This window comes from Colletotrichum truncatum, assembly GCF_014235925.2.
Source record: "Colletotrichum truncatum strain CMES1059 chromosome Unknown Contig_0001, whole genome shotgun sequence".
NCBI lineage: Eukaryota > Fungi > Ascomycota > Sordariomycetes > Glomerellales > Glomerellaceae > Colletotrichum > Colletotrichum truncatum.
This window is the reverse complement of record NW_027222398.1, coordinates 466,584-493,581: the sequence shown is the minus strand read 5'-3', so window position 1 is coordinate 493,581 and position 26,998 is coordinate 466,584. Positions and strand designations below refer to the sequence as shown.

Sequence of the window (26,998 nt, the reverse complement as noted above, 5' to 3'; positions counted from 1 at the left end):
CCCCGTCTTTACGATATCTCGAAAGACTCTCTCTCTCTGTCTAAGAATACGTATTAAGTAATGGGGGAGGGCGTTTGGTGGACGTGCTGGGAAACTTTTTCGTAATGAGTAAAACTCCATTTCTCCTCAAGAGACTCCGACTTTCCCACCGTTTCCAATTAGGAAAAAAATGGACTAGGATAAAATAAAAATACTGAACAACCAAGCATTGATTCTTCGTAGCACATTTCTGCCCTCCGCTAACGCCAAACAGTATGAAGGATGCAAGTGATGACTGGATGAAGCGATAATGAACGCATGCGAATCTAGGAAAGAAACCCAATATGGCAACCGAAACACCAAACATGGGGCATAACAAGGGCCTCAGCAAACGACGCCGCCAAAGGGCGTACAGGTCCTCAGGTCCTTGACCAAGTCCTCAACGCTGCTAAGGTGGCGGCCCAGCAGCTCCTGCTTCTCCTCCGTGGTCAGAGTGTCTTCGGACTCGCTACCGGCGCGACTCCGTGCGTACTGCTGCGTGTCGGAGGCCGTCGAGTTTCCAGGCCCGAAGGCACCGGCCAGCTTGCTGGGGCTGCGCTGGAGCATGGCGGGGACGGAGGCGCGGGCGTCGGCGCGGGGAATGGATGGCACTTCGGGCATGAGGTAGAAGTAGAGAAACTCGACGAGCTTGAGCTTTACCTCACGGGAGGTGGAGCGGGACTTGAAGAGCGAGGTGACGGTGAGCAGGCCGTCGAGGGCCTCGAATGTGCGGGTGTTTTGCGGAGTGTCGATGAGAGCAACGACAAGCGTCAGGAGGGTTGCGGACTGGATCGCAGGGCAGTTTACGGGTTCGAGAAGGTCGAGAAGGAGCTGTGGCGGTCAGGTCAGTCAGACGGATTGCAAAATTTGAGCCAGGGGGAAGGTTTTGGGGGCCAAAAAGTACATTCATATTTTGTTCTCGCGAGAACAGGGCCTTGCTGGGCGGATGAAGCAGCAGGACGCCTTGGATCAGATCCAGCGCGCTGAGTATGAGAAGGTCGTTCTGCCCATCGGTGCCCTTTCCCATCAGGCGGTCGAGGGTATTGATTAGACGCAGGGCGACGTTCCATTCGAAACCCTCCTGCAGCTTGAAAAACTCTCGAAAGGCCGGATCGTCTGACAGATCCGAGAGGGACTTGCCGGGGGTCTGAGAGGATTCTTCGTCAGTCGCCGGCGACTTTGATGACTTGCTCGGCGACGAGAGGCAGATCTGGGCGAGGAGTCCTTCGACCTGACGCATCCCCTTGCGGATCTTGGGGCCGTCGTAGGACGACAGGTAGTCGAAGGCGAGGCTGAGTAGGTTTTCCATTGTGTATGTGTGTGTGCGCGCGCGCGCGTGTGCGTGATGAGGCTTGATGATATTGTTTACGTGTATGTGTGGGTGTGGCTTGGTGGCTGATTGGACGTGAGCAAAATGGACATGAAGTGCGCAAAAAAAGACGGACAAAAAAGGACGATGCTGTTGAATTGTGTTGATGCGATTTTTGATGTAGATATGGCGGTGACAATGCGATGACGGCGGATTGAATAGTTTGGATGAGCATCGACAGCAACAGCACGTCGTAAGGTGTTAATACAAAAAACAGAGAAACAAAAACTGACGAGGACAAGTCCTCTAGGAGGTGGAGGGTATCACGATCGGTGAGGATGGAAGAAAAAAAAGGAGAAGAATCGCAAAAATCAATGGATGGCGAGCGCGGCGCGCAAATAGACATTTGAGAAAGACACAGGCAAGACGTAATTAGGAGCAGGAGCCCCCCCTGTGTGGACAAATGTGGATGTTTGTGTTGCGACCTGACGATAAATGCCCCGGCAACCGGGTCGATCCAAGGCGTTGGGATGGGGATTTAGCGTGGCCGCTATGGAGGGAATCGAGCTTTGTGTGGTCAAACGGGCACTACGACCAGAGCAACCTGTGTGACCTCACCTTAGCTAAGCGGGTCGATGTGTGTGCGTTGGCTTATTGCGGGGGCCGGGCCGGCTGTTTTTTCAGGGTCAAGGCCACTGTTGTTGTGGCTGCTACCTTGTCGTGTTTACCATGAATGCGGCGATCAGACTTGGGATAAGAATAAGCGAGAAGCCCTGAGGAATCCGAGCTTGTTATCTGCCTAGCGTGGCCCTTTCCTCCCCAAGCTTATGGGTACTTGTAACGAGTAGGAGCTGTGATTACCGAAGCCAAGATAGGGTGCATATCCTATCTGCCTGACCTTATGGAGTACTTTGGGTGATAGAGCAACCGGTTTGTCTGCAGGACTTTCTCTCTCCGTCTCTATCTAATGAAGTAGCAACACCAACAGCACCAGCAATGCTTAATACCTGCACATATATGACGGATGAAACTCGAGGAACGAGGGGATGTCACATTTCAACGTCTTGAATTCCTGTTTAGGGCCGTAGACAACGGCGACATGTCGTCCCGTTGGCAGCATGCGAGGTGAAAGCATGAAGCATGGCAGCTGGACGGGAGGGGGTTGTTCATGGGCGTGTTTTACGTGCCATCCGAGGGCTGATTAGCTTAGTGGAGGTTGAAGCTAGGGACTCTTCTTCCAGAACATCTGACGTCCGTGTTACTCTGATTCTTAAGACGAAGCGTTCGCACGAGCCTCTTGTACGACTCGTTCAAGGGTTTGTTTCTTCAACACTGCATCCATCCCATCTTTTCGACAATTCTCTCTTGCAAGAGGGACGGACACGACACGATAACCTCCCGGAAAACTGTTTCCATAGTCCAGCACCCCGTATGTTTTTCATTTAATTTCCATCACTGAATCATCACTCGGAGCAAGGTCCGCTCTTCCCCCGTCTGGCCTTCGGCATGTACGGAGCTTCGAACAAGAATTGATGACGTCTGTTAGATTCCACCGCAACCTAAAATCACCTCTCCACTACCGTCGCCCAATCGATAAGAGCTCCAACGGCGACCGTTATCTATCTACATCAAGCACTGGCCGGTACTGAAGGCTATTACTACCTGCATGCTCAACATCGGTAAGCTGCATTCCCATTGGCATGTGATTATCGTTTAGGATTCCATCGTTTGCTTGCCCCAATTGCTTTTACATCTGTTGCAAGTCCTGTCTAGGACTTAGGACTGTAATAGCTAGATGCCTGCGCTTCTCTCCCCGCCGGAGAGCTGGGAAGCGCATTCACTGCAAGGATCAGTGATCCAACTGCCTAATCTCCTTTTGCCTACCCCTCGCTTTCCCTGCAGAAAAAAAGGCCCTTCATACAGAGTCATGACGGTCTACATGTCCAAATGCCCCGCCAAAAATTACTATGCACCCGGACAAATACGGCTCTCTGGGAAAGACGTAGCAGAACCTGCATATGCGCCATCAAAGATGCAACTCCACCCGGGCAGATTTCAACCTTGGCTGAACAAGTGGTGACGTTTACGCGGCTAACACATGAGAGCAAGCAGCAATACCACCACCCATACGACGACGTCCACCACCACCACCAGCTGACCACCACCGATCCCCCCTCCGCAGCCCACCGGGGAAGCAGAGAGCTCCACAATCCAGCCCACCACGCGAGCTAAGCTGAGCTTCAGCCTGTAGCAGAAGCAGAAAGCCACTGCTGCCACAGCCGTTGTTCCAGATCCTGACGCTGCACATAAGAAGCCACGCAACTTCCCGCCCCGTAGAGCTGCCTTTGGAAAAAGGGCCTTCCTTTCACGATGGTCGTGCCTAGCGAGACCTCCCCCTCAAAAGATCCAGGCAACAAACCTGCAAATAATACAAGTACCGCCTCTTCCTATACCTTCCCCTCCTCGCCGCCAAACGCCATTCCTCCACGTAGATCATCCACCGGCCATTCTTCCTCGTCTTCGTCATCTTCTGCCGCTGCAGTGCTCGCCTCGTTATCCGGCCAAACCACGGCGCCCATGCCGAACTCCTCCAAGGCTCCCCTGCATACCGTTCCCGAAACCGACTGGCTGGCCCGCGCCGCCTCCGTCGCAACAAACCACACCCGCACCCACTCTCACAAACACTCCCACTCCTCCTCCCACCGTCGCCGGCCCTCCCTCGGCGTACCAACAACCTCCTTCACTCTCACGATGCAGCCGCCTCCCCCTCCCGACCCTGCGCGCTATGCGACCGCCGACCTCAACTTCACTCGCAAGACCTGGCCCGAGGAGAAGGACAAGGTCATCACCGGGCCCTTTGACTACCTCTTTGCCCACCCGGGCAAGGACTTTCGCGCTCAGCTCATCCAGGCCTTCAACGCCTGGCTCGATGTGCCGCAGTCCAGTCTTGACATCATTACCAACGTCGTCGGCATGCTTCACACTGCCTCCCTGCTGATCGACGACGTCGAGGACTCGTCCTCACTCCGCCGGGGTCTGCCCGTTGCACACAACATCTTTGGCGTCGCCCAGACCATCAACTCGGCCAACTACATCTACTTCTGTGCCCTTCAGGAGGTCCAGAAGCTGAAGAACCCAAAAGCAATCTCCATCTTTGCCGAAGAGCTTGTCCACCTCCACCGCGGCCAGGGCATGGACCTCTTCTGGCGCGACACTCTCACCTGCCCCACGGAGGAAGACTACCTCGAGATGGTTGGCAACAAGACGGGCGGCCTGTTCCGGCTCGGTATCAAGCTCATGCAGGCTGAGTCACGCAGCCTGACGGACTGTGTGGACCTCGTTAACATCATGGGCCTCATCTTCCAGATCCGCGACGACTACATGAACCTCTCGAGTCAGGAGTACTCGGACAACAAGGGCATGTGCGAGGACCTGACCGAGGGCAAGTTCAGCTTCCCCATCATTCACAGCATCCGCTCCGACCCTTCCAACCTCATGCTCATCAACATCCTGGGACAAAAGACCAACGATGTTGAGGTGAAGCGCTTTGCAGTGGCGCGCATGGAAGGAACCGGAAGCTTCGAGTACACGAAGCAGGTCGTCGGCGTCCTCATCGACCGCGGCCGGAAGCTGGCGGACGAAATCGACGGGGGTAAGGGCCTTAACAAGGGTATCCAAAAGATTCTGGACAAGATGGTTATCTGAACCCCCCATCGGTTTGCCACAAGAAAAGAAAAAGAGAAGCTAAAACAACAAGTATGCTTGTATTCAAATGATGATGGGTATGAGGAAAAGGTCATAAAAGCTAATAATCATCAGCGGTGTTATTTGGGTGCGGACGACGTCGACGGTTGGTTTCATACCCGGATTCTCATGGCGTGGCTTTTGTCACTTGGGGGGAGGAAAACATTTGGACAGGAAACAGATTACTACATACATTCCGGCATGGGTGTGACACGACTGGACTTACTCGTCTGAATGTTTTGCCCCCCCCTCTCTTTTTGATGATTTTTTTTTTTAATTCTCTCTTCCGCTGTTTCTGGGTTATTGCGGGGACGACCAGGTGAGGGACAGATGAATGGCATTTGATTTTGCCTCTTGGTGTTACAGAGTATTCCGGTTGGCATGCCGGGCGGCTGCATTTAGACTTGCTGGACTGGTACAGAGACGTATTTGGAACGAGACTGCGAGAGACAGAGTCAGAGAGAGAGAGAGAGAGATAAGGAGAACAAGGCTCTACCTGGCTTCTTGTTCTCGTACATTTTTTTTTTTTTCAGACTCAATGGACGTTTTTATGATGATCAAGTATGAGTAAGAGTAACCCTGTGTGATTTCCTTCAAACATATTTGACATGTCCACCTGCCTTTTGGTCATGTGTCTCATAAAAGTGTAATTGATGTTCATATCTTCATTATAAGTGTACATATTACGCTTCGCTCATTAAACGACGTTGGTCGTGGCCCTCCTCTTGACAAGCCTAACCCACCGCCTCCTTCTCCATTCCCCCCTTCGCCCCGTCCCGTCCTCGCCCTCCTCCCAACTGGGCGTGGGCGCCGGGACCTTGGCCTTGCCTTTACTGGTAGTAGGCGAATCCATCACGCCGCCAGAAAATGAAGAGTTCTCGTCGTACATGTCGTATACCCACCGCTCACCCTCCGTCTCCACCTCGACACCGGTGATGATGCGCTCCTCAACCCATTCCCTACTCCAGAGATCGAGGGCCCATTTCTTCTCAGACCACTCCCAGCCGTCCGGGGGGAGCACGTCCTCGAAGAAGCGGGTGCCGCGAGGACGCTCGCCCGCAATACGCGGCTGGGAGAGCGGGTCGTAGGGCGAAGGGGAGAACAGCCACGGCTCCCACTCATCGTGCGACTGGCGCTGCAGCTCAAAGATTTCCACCTCGCGCGTTTCTGGAGCCGAATCGAGAATGATGTCGGAGGCGATCCAGGCGTCGAGGCGCGAGCGAGCATGGGCTTCTCGTGGGGCAACGTGGGTGTCGTGAGTATGTGTGAGGAGCGGGGCGATGGCCGGATGGCCAGAGAGAATGACAACCCAGCCTCCTACTAGAGCGATGAGCCGCCACGGGAGGAGAGAGGCAAAGGTCGTCATGAGAACAGTGGTGAGAGTGAGGCCGAGGAAGAGGGCGGACGAGACGGCCTCGTTGGAGAAGTTCGTGATGGGGACAACAGTGTTGACGACGCCGTCGTGCGCGACGCAGAAGTCGTCCATCGAGTTCTGGAGGTCCCGCATGTTGCGGAAGAAGTCCTTGCTGAGCTCCTTGACGGGCTTTACTGTTCGTGCCGGGGCGAGCGGCGGGCCTTTCGGGGAATAGCCGACCGACTGTTCCGAAGACAGGGTACCGGACGGCGGGGCCGGGTAGCGAGCCAGAAACGAGGGGATGAAGACGGCGAGAAGAAAACCAGCGAGAGGTACGACGGCCAAGAGGTATGGATCGAGGCAGACGAATGTATATACGGCAAGGAGGGAGAGTGTGTGTGTTGGGCGACGCCAGCTGAGCAAGCGGACCACGCGGGCCTGGAACTTGAACACAACACCAATACGGGCGTTGAAGCGACGGAAGTTGTTGGACATGGTGGTGATATTGAAGTTGGGCCGCTGGGAAAACGAAGAATTCTTGTCCGGAGGGAAGCCCGGGGCCAGTGTATCGTCGCCGCCGGTGAGGCCATCGGAGCTCTCGGGTATGACTTGCTGGAGGAGTCTAGTATATGTTAGTTGGGTGGTTAACGATGAATTCAGGTAGTATAAAAACCAACTTTTCAACAAGGCGGTCTTGGATACTCGTCTTCTTGCTCAGGTTGTTGGCGATGCGCGAGCGCAGACCGGTAGGTGACTTCTTGGGCGAGGTCTCATTGGCGTCGGTGTCCGGATGCCACTCGTCCACGACAACGGTGGGCGGCGGCTGTGGTGGCGACGGTTGTTGCGGCTGGGTATCGGAGGTATCCTCGCGGGAGATGAAAAGATCTGCCGTGTATTCGTCCATGGTCACCGATACCGACACCGATGCCGTGTCTTGCGGTTGGTAGTTGTAGACGGGGAGGGCGGAATGCGCCGGCGGATGTTTCTTTTACTGGGTAGTTGACGTTTTGGGGGGTCACGTCATCGTTTGGCAGACAGGCTGCCAGCCACCCCGAGTAACAGACTAAGTGCTCCCAGTGGTAGGCTTGGACGTGCGAGTTAGCGACAAAACCTTGGGTCTTGTGGCTAGTGTTCTTCTACTATGCTTTGGTGTTTGGGTTGAGGGGGTCCGAGGTCTGAGCTGGAGGTGTAGCAGAGCTGTATGATGGGGGGTGAAAGCTGTGATGGAGCATGCCGTTAGAGCTGCATATCCCAGCTGCATGTGATTTGGACGTGGGTGCCAGGTCTGGTGGCAGTGGAGGCAGCGGCAATGGCAGCTGCAGTGGTTTCCATCACATGCGGCCACCACTAAGAAAATCAAGCCAGCCCCTGTACCTACCACCGCCATCCGTCTTCTCCAGTCCTCCCCACAAGCCACACCAAGAACTACAGTTGCTTCTTTGGTTGCTTCTTCAGTTCCCAAGAAGCAACTACAAATTATAGGTATACCATCGAATACAGATGGTCAACACCAATAGCAGCCGAAACCTTTTCAAATATGATGCGCATACTTTTCTGGCATACCCTGTGTCCTCCGTGTCTACACAATCCGGCCGACTGATTCTTCTCCGCGGGAAACTCAAGGGAGAACCTTACGTGGTAGGAGAAAATTGCCGACGCGGGATGGCAGCAAAAGATCTGACGGCGTGGTGTACCGATGATGCAGCAAATCGTACGCCACGCTAGCCCTCCATCTTGAACAGAAGCCATCCCAAGACAAAAGACGATGGGCAGTCATACCACTCCTCAACGCTCATCGGTTGTTTCAGTCCCTGAAGCATCTGGGCTCTTCTCTCTGTAGAGGTTGCAACCTGCAACCCGCTGAATGGGGAACTTTGGCTGTTCATACAAACTAATAACGTCAAGTGATTGATGAACTTTAAAGCCAATTCTACCCCCTCACACTACGAACAAGGCAGCGAGGGGCGCCAAGAATATAACATCTCGCAATCGAGAAAAAGACGGGAAATTGGGCTAATTCTTTGGCTGCCTTAAATTGGTCAATGCTTGGTGCACTACCTACACGTGTTGGCATTTGTGGATTGGATGGGAACAAAGGAGCATTAAGCGCCCTTTTTGCGCGTTCGCCGTTTTCGACAAGACAAGCCAACAAGCCCAAAAGGGGCCACGGAAAAGGGCAGGCGGCGCGCTAGAGGCATCCCTTGACTTACTCTGGCCCCGGCTTGCGTCTCCCCGCTGCATGCCAGCTCAAGTCAATCAGACCAAGGCACACTAAACCACGCCAACGCGGCAGACCGGATATCCCAGACTCAACTCTAGAATAACGGCGCGGCGTCTTGGGGTGTGTCAGAGACGACCAGCCATGAGAAGTTCGTTGGGCTGAAGCTACAGGAGCTGGGATCCCCGTTGTAGCCCGCGCTCTCCTCTCGACTGGAACGAGAGCCAACCTGCTAGTGTTTCCCCTGACTAAAAAAGGGCAGCAGATCGCTGAAGTCGGAGCATCTGTAAAGTTGAGACTGACAGAAAGTAGTTCTTAACATTTTCGACATCGGACACTACAATGGAGTATTTACTAAATCAGGCCGGACAACAGCGCGAACTATCAACGACATCTCGTTAGGCCAAGCTGAACCTTAAAAACGGCTCAGGTGAGGAGATACTGGAGACGGAAGTAGGTTGTCCATCGCCGATGACTCGGGTATTGAGGGGTGGGTAGGTATCTAACGTCGAACCTTGGATGGAATAGCCAGACAGTCACTACCCGGACAATGCGTCGACCTGTAGATCTCGAAACCAGTAGTTCGCATTGAGGAGAGAGAGGTTCGAAACGAAGGTCGACGGGACCAACGACATGATAGTGTAGGCAGGCGGTGAGGCTAAGGACAACAGCACAACCCCTGCTATGAAAACAGTCGAGCACGGGTGATAGAATTGATGTTTTGTGATTGGCTGTGGTGGCGAGCAGAATAATGTCCCACGAAATGACGGTCTGCAGGAGGAACCAGCCACGGCCGATGCAATTGAGATACCGTTCCTTTCGTACGGAAGTGACGGTTCGGTAACAACTTGGCTCATCAAAGCGATCCAACCTGAACGAGTTTCTGGGAATGGCCCGTTCTTTGTTGACGGGATGATAATAAGAGGTGCTCAAAACATTGCTGGGCTGAACGGCTGCATGGTGCAATCAGACTTCTACAGTATTGAGACCCGCAATGTAAGGCGGGCAGCTGTCAATGCCTTCGCTTCATTTTCGGCCGGTCTGCCACATCGGCCACTCATTCCGAATGGCCAGGGACATGGTCCGTTAGCTGTGGAAAAGGAACATAGCTCCCCATTCCGTGCAAGCCCAGAACTGGACGGCCTGTTCCTGGCAGCCCAGAGCCGGGCAACGCTCAGGCTGTGTTGATCGCCAATGCTGCATGCAGGCGGTTGGCCATACTGTCCTTGGTTGCTGGGTGCTGAAGAACGAGTTGACGATAAGTCGGCCTATCAATGTCACTTGCCGTGGGGTTTCATCTTCATTCTTCCACCAGGACTAAATTGAGCCAGATGCCGAGTGATGGTTGACGGGTGCCCCTAGAAACAAGAGGCAGTAGCTAGCTACCCACACTCGGCGCAGAGGAAAGCTTGCATGACGGATGTCTGCACGAGGACTTGCTTACTATCTATCTAAACTTGGCTCCTATCCAATCCTCTTGAAGGACCGACCAGTGTGCAGATGGGCCCCCATGGATCCCGTCCCATTGTGATCCCACCCCGGCAGGCCGTTTTCTCCCCAAATAAAATTCGCAGCTCCCACTGGACAAAACAGACATCTTGCTTTGGGTACGGAGACACTTGACCCATGCATTCTGTCCAGGGTCCTCTTCGTGGTTGATGCGGCGACGGAGGGCAAACAACAACGTCCCACGGTGACGCAAGAAAACGCATCGGCTTTTCTCTCTCAGTGCTGAAGAACGCGACTTTGGGTGGATGAGCGCGTGCACACAGTCTTGAGCGCGGTGAGCTACAGTTGGAAACGAGATGCGCGTCGAATAACGACTTTGGACCGTTGAAGCGTTAGCTTGGTCCTTATTGGGACGAGTCTCGTAAACTTTGGATAAAGGTGCAGTTTGAAGGAATCTACCAGTCAATCCCAGCACAACCAGCACGCAAGCTGTTTGACCCCACACAGGTATACACACACACACTCGAAACCCGAGCTAGGTTGTCTGGGAGAAGTTGAACGACTCGCGTGTATCGTTTGATTGACAATTGAGGTCGGTCGGGTGTGCGGGGGGCTTACAGTTTAATCTTGAACGCGATGGTCCGCTGTGAGAGATGCTGCCGGTTCCGGGCGGCTCGTACAAAGGTAATGGGGAATGTGATATAGCATTTCATCTCGCTGGCGACGGCAGACAGTGGAAGCGGAGCCTTCATCAAACGCTATCGCCAGATTTATGTCGTATAACGGCGGAGGTCTGTGAGGACTTTTGGCATTTGGTTTGTGGTAGGACAGGCAGATTTGGGGTTATCCAGCGAAGCTGCTAGTAGTGAAGGTTGCGTGTCTGTCAACGCTCCATGTCTCCCTTTCTTCCGCTCGTTCCTCTCTCTCTCTCGCTCACTCCCTCTATATCTCGGTCTTTTTTCTCCATCTCTGTGGAGAACGGCAAGACTCGCCCGGCCCCTCCTCTGCTAACGAAAGATGATCCACGTTGACTGAAATGCCTGAGGTGCTCAGTCTCATGTGCTCGGTCTGTTGTGATGGGATGGGCGGCGTGATGAGATGGGATGGATGGATAGATGTATTGAATTTGATACCCGCCCGCTCCATAAGATTTGCCTCATTTTGGAGAGGTTATTTAGCGGCCATTTCACTAAGGGAGGGGACAGAAGGGGAGAAAGCACGCTATTTTGCGGGTTCCATTTGATCACACCGCCCGCATCGTGGCCTTGGTAAAGGTTGAGGTCGGTAAGGTACCGTGGACACCTGCTGGGCACCCTGCGGAGTACCTTTTTTTTTTTTTCTGCTAGCCCAGAGCTCGTGCAAGGAACGGGTCATCCCTGTTAGGCCGGTACCTGACCTCCCTTAGGAAAATAGGAAAATGTGAGGTGAGGGGACCACCAGACACTGGCACCCACCACCGCTATTTGCGCTACTAGCACCATCACCCGCCTTTTTGTTTTTTTTCTTCCCTCTCCTTTACCATATGTTCCTTCCCCTTCCGCTACTCACGTCCCCCCAGTTTTGGTGTTTCCCCCTCCCCGATGCAGTGCATCCTGCCCGCCCCCCAAAAAAGCGCGGCCTGCTTTTGGCCCTGCAGATGCAGTGTGTAATTGTAGCGTAGCCGATGCTTTTTTTTTGGACAGACCATGTACCTTTTCACCCACAAACCAAGAAAAGATACCTCTCCGGATAAAATCAAACGTATGCGTCGGTCTCGTTCGTACCTTACTTTCCCGGCCTTGGGTGTATGTATATTGCGTATAGTAGATCCTCACCAAAATGTTCAGGGACCAAGCTTGCCTGAGCCAGTCTGCAGCCCGGTCCTCTTTCCTCTTCGCGGCTGGATTGTTGCACCCTTTCCCCCTTTAACCTGGGCCCTTTTCCTTGCCTCCTCCAAATGTCTGGTCGCCATTCTATCTACCCTGAGCTTGGGGGTTGGTACGGGAGTACTTTGTGCTTCACACTACAATCCAAGAAGGTACCTGCACCTACCTAACCTAAGCTACCTTTCCGACCTTATTTGCCTGCAGCACCTGCAGTGCACATGCACCCCCAAATGATAATCCACTCCTTCTTCCACCAGTCCAGTTTCGTCCGCCACTACGCTCCTAGTACTCCATACACGCTGGTAATCCGCATCTTCTCACCCTTTTGACGGGGGTTGAGCACCGAGAAAGAGGCTCCAGTGCTCCAGCGCTCCACCACCCTGACCGTGACTTGCCTGCCACTTGACAAGCGGCGACCGGGGCCCTTCTTTTTCGACAAAAACAACCACCACACCAGACCAGAACAGTTCAGCCCTGTCCTGTCCCGACTGCTGCTGCTGCTACTACTGTCTGCACCGGTTCAGTCCAACCTCACTCCTACCTGCCCCCGAAGGCTTGGTGGTTACGCCTTCCCGTGCCCGCCTCCCTTCGACGACGTCCCGTCCTAATCTCAATACTGTCCCTTTTACCCCATTCCGACTCCCGGCCTTCATCCATCAACTACTCCACCATCATCTGTTGTTCTCCCCGGAATGAGGTAACATCTCCAATGCTCTCAGCTCCCTGACCGGACTGAGGTTGCCCGCTCGCGAAATCGCCCATCGTCGTCGACTCAGCACTCACATCTCTTCCCGTCTATTTTGCATATCTCGGTCCGCCCAACTCCTCTGAACACACGCAAACACACAACGACTTTGGGTCCCGCTTCCACGCTCGCATGACCCTACGCGCTGGCCTAGTTGCATCGAGTACACATGATAAGGGAGCATAGAGTACCTGCTGGCCCGCGACCGGCAAACCAGTCCCCGACTAGATTGTATGTAATGCTCTCATCATTTTGTTTCTCTGATCCTCCTTCCCTTCTTTGCACCCCCCTGCTGCCCGCTCTTTTGCTGCTTCTCAACCCTGCATCCCTGGAAAAGGCTTTTATGTGCTAATCCGACAAAAACTTGCAGTAATAGGGGCATCCCGGACTCGAGAACCACTTCACCCTCAAAGGGCTCGCTTGCCAACGGTCCAATGCTCAGTGCATCTTCGGCCACTAATCACCCTCTGTTTCAATTCGGTCGGAATGGCGCCGCGAATGAAGTAGGAGAGTCGACCAATACATACGACTTTCTGCCCTCGGTCAACTTCGACGACCTTCAAAGCAGCCTCGAGTCCGCCTCCAACGATTTCAAATTGACCCAGTTCCCGTCCCCGACCGGTCAAGGGAGCATTTTGGAGACTCAGGGCATGGCCGACAAAATGGGCGGGGGTTCCAACTTGGCCCAGAACGGCGGATCTGCGCGCGCTGGAATTCCCACGACCGCGACCCGCTCTGGAAGATCTGGTTCTATCCTGAGGAGACCTAGCATCTCCAACAGGCAGCCCAGTGTTGCTTCCACCGCCTCCGGCCCTTCATCGGTCGCCGATTCCTCGACCGGCCCCTCGGCTGCAAGACCCCGACGCCAAAGCCATTACCCCCCAGTATCGAATACCAATATCGCGAAACCTCCCAGAAAGTCCATTGGTCCAGGCGTTGAGACTGATTTGGGTAGTCGCACTGCCCAACGGAGGAGACCGAGCCTGATTGGCTACATGGGTGGTGGAACGGATTCCACTCGGACCTCGATCGACGTCAGTTCGGGCGCTGGATTTGAGACTCCACGAAATCCCACAAGCAACAGAGCGACGAAAGCTAAATCCATGCACCAAGCGCTTACCCGGACAAGTACGGCGAACCTCTCGACCCCCGACGGTGGCCGTCTCTCTACGATATCACCTCGATCCCCCCGAGGTGAAAGCAAGGGAAGCAGCGCTTCGGCTCCGTCGAGACGACAATCCGTTATGCCCGGCATGCCTCATGCATCGCACGTAAGCGGACTGGGTGCCAGGACCATCAGTCCTACAGACACGCGGAGAATGAAGCGCATGTCTATGCATCATGTCCCGAGTCCCAGCCAGCCGGGCGACGCGCCTCCTCCACCGCCACTCGAGCACCGAGAACACTCTAGATCTCCATCAATGATACCACGAAAGGCCTCTGCAACGCCGTCCTCATCTCGAACTACCCCCGACATGAATAGAAAGTCCTACAGCTCCGGCCTGTCCATTACCTCGACCAACAGCTTCAACACGGTGAGAACCTCGACCGGTTCTTCAATCCAACCCAGAGCACCTGCAGCGGGTGCGGCGTCGCGGCTTCCTGCACCAAAATCATTTACCCCACATAACCACAATTCACATTCCGCTGACGACGACGAGGACGTTCCGCCCGTACCTGCTATTCCGAAAGCGTACGAATCACCACAGCAGTCCGCCACAGAGGGGTCGTTTTTGGACAAGCGGAAAGCCAATCTCGCTGCTGACGCGAGCAGTATCAACAGTAATTCCACTGGCAGTTTTTCCATACCCTCGCTTCCTGAACCCGCTGTCAAGGTAGCACGAAAGGCTAGTACCCGGAAGTCGACGAATGCGGCAGCTCTGGACGCCGAAAGGAAGGGGAACCCTACTCAATCGAGAAAGAATCCCCAGCCTGTGCGGCTTCCCCCAATCACTGTCGGGCCTTTGAACCCTTCCACGACAGCCAAGATCGCTGCACTGGGCCAAAATGTCCCTGACAGGAACTTGAGCCCACCCCCGTCGCGCATCATTGCGAAGACGCCCACCACGCCCATGACCGCGTCCAAGAGTTCCTTTTTCTCCAGGAACCGACAGGACGACAAGGGAGAATTTAGTTTACGAAGCAGCAGCACCGTTCACCACGCCCGCCTTGACAGCACATCCGGTGCCGATGGCACAAGCTCGTCCGAGTCGTTTGAGGGCGTATCGAAGAAGCTGATCGGCAAGCCCAGCGTGTCCCCTTTCTTGTCTTCTTCGGTACCCAAAGCAGGTCCTGATCCTGCCTTCCTCAAGAGGTCAAAGACGAGTGACTTGGCCAACGCCACGGAGCCTGTCGACGCGAAGCCCGTCCAAAAGCCTTCCGGCCCTCGTGCTCCGCGCCCACCCAAGGCGAAATCGCCGACACCACCGGCTTCCGATCCGGAAGAGCCACCCACACCGTCTTCTATGAGCTCTCTCCGTAGAAAATTAAGCTTGTCATGGAAGCGTAACACCTCCAAGAACGACTCAAAGTCCGCAGCGGATAAGACTCTGGAGCGAAGCCTTAGTAAGGAACAGATGCCTCCACCGCGGTTACCAATTTCTGCAACGGTCGGAAATCTGAACTCGGCAAAGAACAGCCCTAGCCCCTCTGTGAAGACAAACACTTCTTATCTCGACTCAAGGAGGCGGAAGAGCTCGGCGGCAAGCCTGGGTCACGATAGGACCAAAAGCGAGAACTGGACCTCAGCTTCTGTACCCAAGACCCATCACGAATCAACTCACCCTCACAATCCCTCTGTGATGCAAAAGATTTTACGCCCGAAGGCGTCTGCGACCACTATGCGGCACCAGGACCCCTGGACTGCAGATCTTGACAGGGACGATCTTGTTGCCGAGGAGGAGATGAAGAAAATGGGTGCCAGGAGGAAGGAAACTGAAATTGCGGCCAGGACCCTCGACGCGTTGCGAAAACGGGCCACTCCCAAAGAGAGAGTCGGGTCCCAGGAAGCCATCCGGATTGCTATGCTCAACATTTATGAGCGAGGCGAAATCGTTGACTATAACGATGTCTACTTTTGCGGAACGCAAAACGCCCGCAAGGTTGTCGGTGACCTTCAGTCCGAGGCACCCAACTTTGGCTATGACGACGAGCGTGGGGATTATACTATTGTCCCTGGCGACCACCTCGCCTATCGTTATGAGATCATTGATATTCTTGGAAAGGGAAGTTTCGGCCAGGTTGTCCGCTGTATTGACCACAAGACGGGCGTGCTCGTGGCTGTCAAGATCATTCGCAACAAAAAGAGGTTCCACCAGCAAGCTCTAGTCGAAGTCAACATTCTTCAAAAGCTTCGCGAATGGGTCAGTGTCACCGGATTCATCCTTCTCGCACCAATCCCACTAACTAGTTTTCACAGGACCCCAAAAACAGACACAGTATGGTCAACTTCACTCACAGCTTTTATTTCAGAGGACATCTCTGCATCTCTACCGAGCTCCTGGACATGAACCTTTACGAGTTCATTAAAGCGAACGCCTTCCGTGGATTCTCACTCAAACTTATCCGCCGGTTCACCAAGCAGATGCTTAGCTCGCTCAACCTCCTCAAGCAGCACAAGGTAATTCACTGTGATCTCAAACCAGAGAACATCTTGCTGCGTCACCCGATGCATTCGGAAATCAAGGTTATCGATTTTGGCTCTAGCTGTTTCGAGAACGAAAAAGTCTACACTTATATCCAGTCCCGTTTCTACCGATCCCCGGAGGTTATCCTGGGTATGACATATGGTATGCCCATTGACATGTGGAGTTTGGGATGCATTCTGGCCGAGTTGTACACCGGAGTCCCCATTTTCCCTGGCGAGAACGAGCAAGAGCAGCTCGCCTGCATCATGGAGGTGTTTGGCCCGCCTGAGAAGCATCTCATTGAAAAGAGCACACGCAAGAAGCTGTTCTTCGACTCCATGGGCAAGCCGCGCCTGACAGTTTCTTCCAAGGGACGAAGACGCCGCCCTTCCTCGAAGACTCTTCAACAGGCACTCAAGTGTGACGATGAGGCATTCCTTGACTTCCTCGCCAGGTGTCTCCGCTGGGATCCCGATAGACGTCTCAAGCCAGAGGAGGCCATCCATCACGAATTTGTAAGTGGCAAGAAGGTGAGCGCACCTCTTCCGCGACTCCCTACGGCTCGCGATACATCCCCGGCGAAGCGCCACACCACCGCCGCTACGCCTCGCCCACTGCCCGAACCTCCCGCTGCGGGCATTAAGAGCAACCCGGGTTCAAGACATGTGAGTGGTGCGAGCCCTCATAAGCTTGTCTCAGGTTCGTCCTCTCGCAGACCTTCAGTAGCGACCGCTGGTACTGTCCATGTCGCCACGGCCAAGCGCACCAGCACAGGGCAAGGTGGTATTAGCGTTGGCACCAGCAACCTTCCTCGCGCGGCCATCAGGAGCGTCAGCGCCAAACAAGATCTTGCCTCGGCTGGAGCCACTGCGGCCATGAGTCGGCGGGGATTGTAGGAGACGCGTACCACGCGACCGCGTGCAGCGAAAAAGACACCGAGTGGATCGAATATTTACTGGCAAGGTGGCATAAGATCATTGGGTAGTTGATTGCTTTTGTTTTTGTTCCCTCTTAACGCTACATCCTTGACGGGCAATGAACACATTCCCTGCGCCATGACCACGTTTGAATGGAGTGACGGAATACCCAGCGCGAAGAGTCACAGCCGGAAGGAAAGGAGTCAAATTTGGGCATGGCGGGGTAATTTTCTTCATGATGAGCGCGCAGCCGGGGTATATGTCAGGTTAGACGACAATGCCCTCTTATTTTTGTAACTCAAACGCATCCCCCTTTTTCTTCCCCCTTTTCTTTTTCATAACCTTATTCTTCCCTTATCTATATGCAGACGCAAGTCTAGCCCCTCTCATGGAGGCCAGAGGAGGCGGTCACATTTTGCGCGTGGTGGCGGAGGAGGACGAGGAGGAGAAGGATGCGGCATAGGGCGGGAGTGTCCGCGAGACGATCAAGGCAACAGCGGCCCATCGCGCGGCCCGTCATCATTCGCCGCCGCCACCAATACCGCATGGATAGAAAAGAGACGAAGGCAAAAGATGTGTATATTAATAATGACGAATGGCCTTGGAATGAGTGATGCAGGCCTGGGAGGCATGTGTGTTTTGTTATTTTTATTTTCTTTGTGACCTGGTGCATTGAGATATGGAGAGGCAGCAGCGGCGAAAGGTGGACGAGGTAGTTCCGGGTCTATCTACCTGTCTACCTATCTACATCCTGCCGCTGCCTTGCGGCACTCCTTGACGGGACAAGATGGCTACAGACGAGGCAGGCAAGGATGAATATGCGGAAGGAGAAGGCAGGCTACATTTAGCATTTTGGGGGTTCACCCCCCTTTTCTCTGTGGCGGCGGTGTGTATATCGTTTGACCCTGTGAGGTCCTTTTTTTTTTTTTTTTTTTGAGGAGCAATGGGAAGAAGACGAGGAGAGGAGGAGGAGTGAGGTAGTGAGGAGTAGTGAGTGGAGGGGGAGGTTTCAAAAAATACGGTCACGGTAACGGCGCACATTCTCCATCATAGAAAAAGCATTTCTGCCTGCGATTCAATTACGATCCCAGGCCGGCAACGGAAAGGGGTGATGCCGGGCCTCTTCCCACCCCCCCGGCTTCACCTGGCCTGCATGTTGGGGCCAGAACATCTATACAAATGTTAATAGAACGCTATTGCGAACATTGGGAAAGTAAGAAATTATGATCTGCAAGGGTGTTGACTTGGGAAGAAGAGAACGAAATCCCCCCACTACCTCTCGCACCCGTGGGTTCCCATCGATGAGCCTCAATGGTCGATCTTTGTTACCATATTCGGAGCATCGTGACGGGTTGAAACGCGACTTAGTGAGCGTTGTTGTACGGATATTTCACCCTCCCCCCCCCCCCCAACATGCAGACTGACTTCTAGGCAACCAAGACCAAGCCACCACTACAACCTCTCGGGTAATGTAGAGAGCTTGCTTGCTTGGAGGGGACGGGACGGGACCGGTGGGGAGGGGGGATGGGAGAATGATATGATGTCAAAACGTGGCGAGTAGGATTTTCCCACCGACGGCGGAACATCCGGGGGGGTGGTGTAGGAAAAAGGGGATACGATTCATAGGCAATCGATGGGTTTTGTTCGAGGCCTCCTTGGCCAGCGCCGCTTGACACCCCCTCCCCGGTCGAGTTTGGGGGCCGTAAAATACGCCTTTTTCATTCTCACTTCTGGCCCCCATTACAGTTGAAGGAGGTTTTTTTTTTCTTTCATGAGAAACGGAGAATTATGGGTAGGGAAAAAAAAAAAAAAAAGCACAAAAAGGAAAAAAAAAAAAAAAAAAAAAAGGGTTGAGACAAGTTTCGTGCTTTGAAGGATCTTCATCGCTGAAGAGGCAGCGCGTCTGTGTTGGTGATCCTCTGCCGGGAGGATGTTTCTTCATCAGGGAAGGAACCGAGCGTTCCTTCAACTTCGCTTGTAGGTGACAGGCGGAAGGACGAGGGGGGTTGGTTTGTGACAGAACGACTACAGAGCATATGTGACCCGCCCGTCAAGTGGGCAATGAAGTTCGTGTTCCGATTCTCTAGGACAGAATTAGGAACGAACTGCACCCATAGAGTTTTTTCCCCCTTCGAGCTTGACCGACAGGCGCGCGGCAGGGACTGGATTCGTCTCGAGAACGTGCCCACAAATGACTGACTATCAATACCAAGAACATACACATCACTCCCCAATTCGATAAGAGGTAAGTAAGAGGGGCACCAAAAGGCCCCATGCTCATCTCTCCCCCTGGACTCGTTTCCAAAGAAGGTAAACGCGCATCGCGGGTCATGAGACGTTCTCCCCGTCCTCAGGACTCCGGAAAGGAGCAAAAGAAAAGAAAAATTGGCGTCAAGGGGAGATCCTAGTTAAGCTGAATGTGAACCCCCTGGAAGTGGAGTAAGTCCGCGCTTGTAGTATGCATATTTGCGAATGTTTGACAAACATAATTGCAAGTTTTGGCTTTACATGGGAAACATGCGGAAGGAACAGGCACAAGTGTCTGGCGAAGGCCACAAATGCGCGCAAAAGTAAAACAAAAATAAACATAATAAACGAGGTTCAAGGGGAGTGCCGCTTTGTGGTAGATCGTGAGGTATGCAGGTCCACCGGTGGCACCGGGAAGGAAGGGGCCTCATCGCGGCAAGGCGGCTGATCAAGAGGTCCAGAAGAGTCAAGTGGGGAGGCCGAAGCGCAGAATGCCTCGTAGGATTCTTGTCTGCCGAGATGGTGTTCCTTTGCCGTCTGACGCGATGGGGTCTGCTCGAGTGTCTGATCAGCACGTCAAGCAACATCTGACAGCCAGACATAGTAACAGAGATCGGCCGAAGGGGCAGGCGGTTGTCTCTCGTCTCTACACTGGGGCCACAACTGAGTGCCCTCGTACCGAAGGAATGATACCCCTTGGACATCGGAGGGGGCCCGACTTGCATAGGATGACGGAGCTGAGAGGCGGTTTGGGTAGGTTCACGGCCCTGGTCTAGTCTGGTCCCTTTTGAGCCTCAGATTTGCCACTGCCATGCCATGTTTCAGAGCAACGTCGACGACGAAGGAGTCACAGATGACTCCGCTGCGGATATCTCTGCCGCAACAATCTGTGTGATTTGACTGGTAAAGAAAACTGCGCGGGAGAAGACCCCAGACGATCCTTCACAAAAAATGTAGGCGGGCGGCCGCGGAAGGAGGCCAACGGCGCAGCTGAGGCATGGGTGTTGGAGGAGAGCATAATTTGCGGCACAGTTCGGGGAGTTTTTTTTTTTTTTTTTTTTTCGCTTTCCTCTTTTTTACTTTTTTTTTCTGACGAGGGCCCTGGTGAGGTTCCAATGTCTGTGGATGCGTTGGCATGGTTGGTCTGACATGAAAGATAGCCAAGTGAAGAAACCGTTGAACAAGAGCATCGGCCGAGTGCGGATTTGGCGGCGGGGCGTGGCTGGGGAGCGTGAGCCAGGCGTGATCGTGGTTCAGCAACTTGCTACTAGCCGCAATTGGCATCAAGTTTCAACAACGGCGAGCAGTTCTGTACCACGATCAGGGTACCAGGGACTTGGAAGGAACGGTGAAGAGGTAGGGGGAGGGTGTGAACCCTTCTACCATTGGGATCACGGCGTGGGGTATGGTGGGACTCAGAAGAGACAACGGAGAGGGCTCCGTAAAAAAGACGAGCGGTTATCACGACAGGGATAGCACGTACAAGAGCGCCGTTTTTTTTATTTTATTGAATGCGTCCAATGATGCTGATGACGGAGGTAATAGGCGAGAGACGGGGCAGCTCGTAAGATGAAGACGTACTATGCTGTAGAGCGCGCTTGATGTGGATGGTGTGCGGGGAGACTTCTGCCCGACCACACATGCATCCCAGGACACGAAGGTCTGATTATGCCTTGGACGAGTGCACCGAGAAGATATGACGGCGTCGGTCGAGGTTTGGACGGCATAGCGGCAGTTGCATACGTAGGAGAGTGGAAATGTCGAACAGGAAGGTCCACACAAGACCGACGGCGACTCCGGCCAAGACATGGTGAGCGAGACGGGGTGACGGCGTTGAGCGGTGGATAAAAGTGGGGATAAGAACTCCTGATCCCACCGTGAAGGGAGCAGGCCCTGGCTGCCCTGCTTGTCCTGGGATCTGTGATGTGGTTCAGTCCTTCGTGGCTTGCTGACCCCCCGAGGCTGTGCTGGAGCTAAGGAGACAGGGCCCTCACATCATCCACCAAAACTGACAGCGAGTTTTGAGAGGAAGATGCGTAAAGATCGACCAGTAGCAGCTCGAGAAACACAAAGTGCTTCGCTCATTATCCAATCGCTTGCGCTCCTTGTAAGACACCAGACCCTTGCTACAAGTGACAATCCCCCGCAAAGTGATGTATTCGACTTGTCGAGGCTGTTTGAGGTCCGTTTGCAGCACCCAAACCGAGATAAAGTCATTGATCCTGCATGACGATGACCTGATTGCTAGTTTCAAAACTCTGACCGTAGTGTCCTGGGTTTTGCAGCACGTTCTGTGGGTGGTTAAAGGCGGTCGACATGCGTAGTAGGCGTCATGCAGGTCCGGATTTAGAGAAGCATCGCATTGGCTACGTTTCTGTCGTCTGCGTCTGCGAGAGATATGCCGCCCAGGGTACTGCTTCCTGGGATAGTTCCGCGATTGGATATTGCGATAGGCGCAGAAGAGGGCAAAATGGAAAAACCCCTTAAAAAAGGATTGTCTTTAGCGAGTCCACCTCCAGCGGGTTTCTTCTTTTCGGTTCTGTAGATGGGACTTCCGGTGGACTGTCGGAACCATGGGTACGGGCACACGTGCGCATATCGGACCGTTCAAGTCGGACACCGAGCGACATGCACCTATTGGCCGTGGAAAAGTTGATGCACTACCCGTGGATGAGCGGCACTTGAACCTGTGGTCATACTGCCTGCATTGTGACTCTTTATCGGGCGTTTTATGTCTTGGTGCAGGACGCTTTGCGTTCGGTGAATGCAGGCTGCCAACGGCGTCGTCGTTGCCTCGAACAGGTCTTGAGGGTTGGGGTTGCACCAAGCACGCGTAGTATGCGTGTGCATCTGCTGCCTTCTGTTTCTGGGATTTGTTGGTATTATTGGTACCAACAGTCCTAGTGGTCCTAGCGGTTCCAGTGGTTGTCTGCGATCTCTGTACCGCAGGACTTGATGCAGGTCTGGGATCGGGCCCGACTTGCACGAGATGGGTCGGCGTTGGAAATGACAGTGGAGAGCATGCGCTGGCCTTGCCGTAAACAGTGAAGTGCCGTGTAACGCAGAATGAGGGGATCGTTGATAGGACTCGACCAGAACATGTTAGCTCGGTTTCCACCTTGGTGAGCGGCTTCCTGGGCATGCTCTTGAAGCGCCTCAATCAACAGCCAGTTAGGAGAACCCGTCAGACACGGCCAACGGTTCATCGGAACTTCTCTGTGCTTAGCTGGGTCGGACCCTGAAAGACGTGGACACGGCCGCCGTAGTAGTAGTTTGTCATATGGCGGGCGGGCAGTGGGGGACCAGCCGCCATCCGCCGCCGGCCATCCGCGCGGGCGCGAGGCCAAAATCCAGAGATGGTGGGACGACAGGGAAAGCTTGAGTACACTAGTCCACAAACCGCCAGCGATGACCTCTCAACAAGGTCGACTGCCGCCATGGGTGAGAAGTTGGGTGGATGTTTAGATAGGACTCTCTTGAGCACTTTCTTTTTCTTTTCCTTTTTTTTTTTCTTCTTCCCCTTCTTCGGTATCGCCATTAACACCAAGAGCTTCTGAGACTGCTACCCTTTCCTTGAGCGGTCTGTCACCTGGACGAACTGGAAGGCAGTGGAGACGACACGTGAGAGCCATGCCTGCGATATTGGCCAATGACAGGGCTTGGCGGGCGCAGGCTTTCGTAATCAAGCAAACAGTAGCACACACGAACTTGCCCTTTTTGGATACAATGCATGACTGCCCGTCCAGGCATCCCAGGCAGCACACCCTCCTCATCCCAGGTTCAGTCTCTCCTTCCCAGAACCTGGAGGTCGGAGTCAGGGGTACTCCATGCCAAACCCCTCCAGGCCCATGTTTCTTGCCCACGTTCAATGGCCACTCCCCCATGTCACTTCTTCCCCCCCCCCGGCCTTTACTTCTTACGTAGTACTTGGCTTTGGCTATCCTATCTGTCTCCTCACACCTTGCCTCACCTTGCCCAATGTTGCATCTTCATCATTGATATCCGTGTTCTGACGTTGGTTCAAAAATTTGTCATGGTACGGAGTACCTTGCCTGGCTTACGGTCTACCATCTGCACCTTGTCTCAACACCACCATTACCACCATTACCACCACTAACGCACACCCCAAGACGATTCCAATTGCGGACGCTGACTTGCGTCTCGGTGCCTGTGTTAGGCCGGCAGCCCTCTTTGCATAGCATCGTCCGTCAGTCATCTGTTCCCGGAATTCTCTGGGCTCCCTCAATCTGTTGCAGTACCAAACTCGACCGCGCGTCAACTGGCGAGTTTGACATGTGCTTGCAAACCAAGCCGCGACGAGAGTCGTCGTCTGTTTTGACCACCCATACGGCATGGCCGCCTTTCATGGCTAACATTCGGTGAAATATTGCATGACTTTACTGATGCTAGTGGTGGTGGTGTTGGCGTTCCAGCCTTGCAGGAATAAAAACCAGCACCCATGGCGACGAGGTTAGGAAGATCATCGTCAACAGGACCGTTTCGGACAACCTTTGCTCAGTGGCCTGCAGGCCTTCTCGTCCCCCGTAATTGGAAAGCACGGTCGAGTACCAAAGCCCTGGACTCGGAGGGAAGTACCCGTCGATCAAAGTCTCAAACATGCATTTCCATCGGTCGAATGAGAGTCGTCTCCGTCCTGAAGACCTGCTTGGCCGATTTACGGGGACTGTCGGAAGCTGTTGCATCCCTGGGTTTTAGTTATTATTCAACATTAATTTTACCTTCTGCGGGACCGGGAATAATAATCACTACGTCGCCCACAATACACAAGGCCTGGCAAGCACATTGCAACCCATCTGTCAAGCCGACTCAGACCTCACCCCTGGTATGCTATCATATCTCAGTCGCCAAATATCTCCAGGGGCATAGGGATTCGAGAAGGTTGCCCGGCTGCTCTCTCCAGAATCCCGGGTCTCATCTCGATATGGCCTCCAATGACGACATGTTGCTAAGCGCGTTTGATCTGACCATCCTCCCGACAACTGGGAAGAGCATGGAATGTTCGGCCTGCAGAAGCTCCCGGGCGGCCATCAGCACCAGCACCGATCGGGCACGTACTGTGGCCAATGGGCGCCGTGAAGACGGACACCGAAGACGGACACCGGTTCGGTGGAACTCCCAACCAGAATTGGCAACCAGCACAGCCTTGTCCCCGGTGACCCTGCAATGTATTTCGTAGCCCAAGCTGTAAGGAGGGTGTACTTGGGGCAGCGACAGTGGCCTATACAGCACCTAGCCTCAAACGCTTGACTATTCTTTTCCTATCCTGTCAGCACCAAGTCGAATCTCCCGCTCGATCTACCAGCCAGTTTGCCCCGTTGCGGAAAGGTGCCCACGACCTTCAACTGTGACCCCTGGAGCTATATTCAGCACTTGGATGGGGACATCAACCGCTAATTAGCGATGCCCTTGTCTGCTCGCCCTTGGATGCGGTTCCTGTCCACTGAGGGCTCTGGCAGCTATCCTTGACTTCTTGGCACCTCGTTGATCTCGTTGGCTGCGATTGGTGATCCAAACGGCACTCTTCGCATCCTAGCCCATCAGTGCGGGAAGTTTTGTGCGACCATCGTCAAATCCGGTTCCTGGAACGCGGACCGATTCCCTGGCCTCTCATGCCGCAAGAGGAAAATAATCAGCACCTTTAGATTTTCAATACCAAGCCGGATGCTTTTCCATGACCTTGCTACGGGACAAACCTAGGGACCCCAACATTATGTTTACCCTGCACATATCAACAAGACTCCATGCCAATCTTGAAGAATTTCGCTAGCGAAACATTGTGTTGAGAGGGGGGGGAGGGGGGGCGGTCCTGGCCGTCGCCCCGGGCACTTCGTCGGGTCGACAGGGTTCTGTAGTGAAAGACGTCTGAATTCGTGCGCTCTCTATGGACCAGTTCGCGAACTTCTGGCCAGCATACCCTCATTTAGCAATTCCAGCCGTACGCCAATCCCAGTCGACTGTATGCAGACTATCGTTCAGTAGTGGATATCAACGAAACTCTCATTGAAAAGACACCACTTAGTGTCAGAAGGTCAGGCTGCGGATCACCGTCAGGGACTCCAGTCAGGGCAACTGGTGAACGAGGCATCGCACCTTAATGCTCCTACATAGACTCGGGTGCTCCAAGGACTAATTTCTGTGTACCCCAAGCGGCTGCTGCACCAGGCGACGTAGGACTATCAGGCATCAGGGGTCGCTAATAAGCGCAAGCAAGACAAGACCTGGTGTGTCTTGTTTTGGTGCCTTGATGCAGAGTCAGCCCTGCCGTCCAAGACATGGAGCTATCTTGGGTCTGTACCCTGCCAGCTGCTGATGGCATGTCGGAGCCAGTGCAACCAGCCGATAATAGACATTCAGGCGTTCTGTTTCGTCTTCCAAGCGCACCTCGAGGCACGGCACAACGACACAGTAGCGGCAGTACCTGGCAGGCACCTAGGCTAGGTATGTGACAAGCCAAGGCGACAGCCGCGGCTGCACTACTACTGCTGCTGGTGCTACCTCTGTGCGCAACCTTCTTTCAAAGAAGGGCCATGGATTTTTGGCGCAAATTAACATGCTTCGATTCTTCCAGAGCATAGTGAAACGGAGCCAATCGAATGAGCGCGATGGCAGCAGCCTTTCGTACAACCATCCACCCATGCCATGCCATGCTCATCCCATCGCGCATCAGCCCTGCTGCACCTCATCAAGCCAAAGTATGGGGACACACTCGGCAGTGTCCATTTTGAGACTGCTTGATGAATTGGGAAGGATGATGAAGATGACTCCTTTGGCCGACCGGTCCCCCTACGCATCCCACACCACATACATGCTGTAGGGAACAGGTACTTGCCTTCAGTACCTACGCTACCTTACAAGGGCTACAGGGCACCTCTCACACACCCACACACCCTGAGCCACACCCACTTTACCGCACCAACACGCCCCTCTACCCAGCCCGTTTTTCCCACGTTCACGCCCTCCCCGGCTGCTCACCTTTTTCTCCGTCTCTCTCTCTCACACACACACACACACACACATTCTCTCTCTTTCTCCTCTCACACCTGCTGCGCCGCGCCTTACAGGGCTATCATCGAAGGTGCAAGGCATCTTTTCCTGGCCCTGCCCTGCGCCATCATGTCCGTTGTCTGCATATCCTCTAATGCACAGAGAGATGCAGCCTTAGTCATTGGGTCTCACTCAGATGACATCCGGCGTCCACTGTCAGGCCCACTGCTGCCTTAGACGCTTCTCTTCAGCTACCTCTTTCGCTTCTGGGTTGTTTCGAGTGTGACGACTCCCAGGCTGCCAGGCCTATAAGGCCGTGATGTCTTCTCTCGATTCCGTTCTCTTGTCCCTTGTCTATTTCTGTACAGTCATCACAAGTACACTCTCTAGAGTTTCCTTTCCTATTTCCTTATCCTGCCTTATTCCCCTTGCTTCTTCGCATATCTGGCAGCTTTCAGTCTCTCTCACATCTCTCATCTCATCTTGATACCCTTATTAAAA

At 53.9% G+C, this 26,998-nt stretch overlaps 4 protein-coding genes across 4 annotated transcripts; 2 read left to right on the top strand and 2 right to left on the bottom strand.

The window, feature by feature from the left end:
* Positions 1–363: 363 nt before the first annotated feature.
* Positions 364–1,327, bottom strand: CTRU02_200124 (cell division control protein 14; the record flags this gene model as incomplete). The annotated part of the gene is made up of 2 exons (XM_036723242.1): positions 364–849; positions 923–1,327. 2 exons carry the CDS (start codon positions 1,325–1,327, stop codon positions 364–366), a joined length of 891 nt encoding a protein of 296 aa, XP_036585031.1.
* A 2,370-nt stretch (positions 1,328–3,697) lies between these two features.
* On the top strand, positions 3,698–5,032 carry CTRU02_200123 (polyprenyl synthetase; the record flags this gene model as incomplete). Its single annotated transcript, XM_036723241.1, has 1 exon — positions 3,698–5,032. The coding sequence occupies one exon, from the start codon at positions 3,698–3,700 to the stop codon at positions 5,030–5,032; it is 1,335 nt and encodes a 444-aa protein (XP_036585030.1).
* A 736-nt stretch (positions 5,033–5,768) lies between these two features.
* CTRU02_200122 (integral peroxisomal membrane peroxin) lies at positions 5,769–7,329 on the bottom strand (the record flags this gene model as incomplete). The annotated part of the gene is made up of 2 exons (XM_036723240.1): positions 5,769–7,047; positions 7,103–7,329. 2 exons carry the CDS (start codon positions 7,327–7,329, stop codon positions 5,769–5,771), a joined length of 1,506 nt encoding a protein of 501 aa, XP_036585029.1.
* Positions 7,330–12,871: 5,542 nt separating this feature from the next.
* CTRU02_200121 (uncharacterized protein) lies at positions 12,872–17,224 on the top strand (the record flags this gene model as incomplete). Its single annotated transcript, XM_036723239.1, has 3 exons — positions 12,872–12,933; positions 13,073–16,064; positions 16,121–17,224. The coding sequence occupies 3 exons, from the start codon at positions 12,872–12,874 to the stop codon at positions 17,222–17,224; spliced, it is 4,158 nt and encodes a 1,385-aa protein (XP_036585028.1).
* Between the last annotated feature and the right edge of the window lie 9,774 nt (positions 17,225–26,998).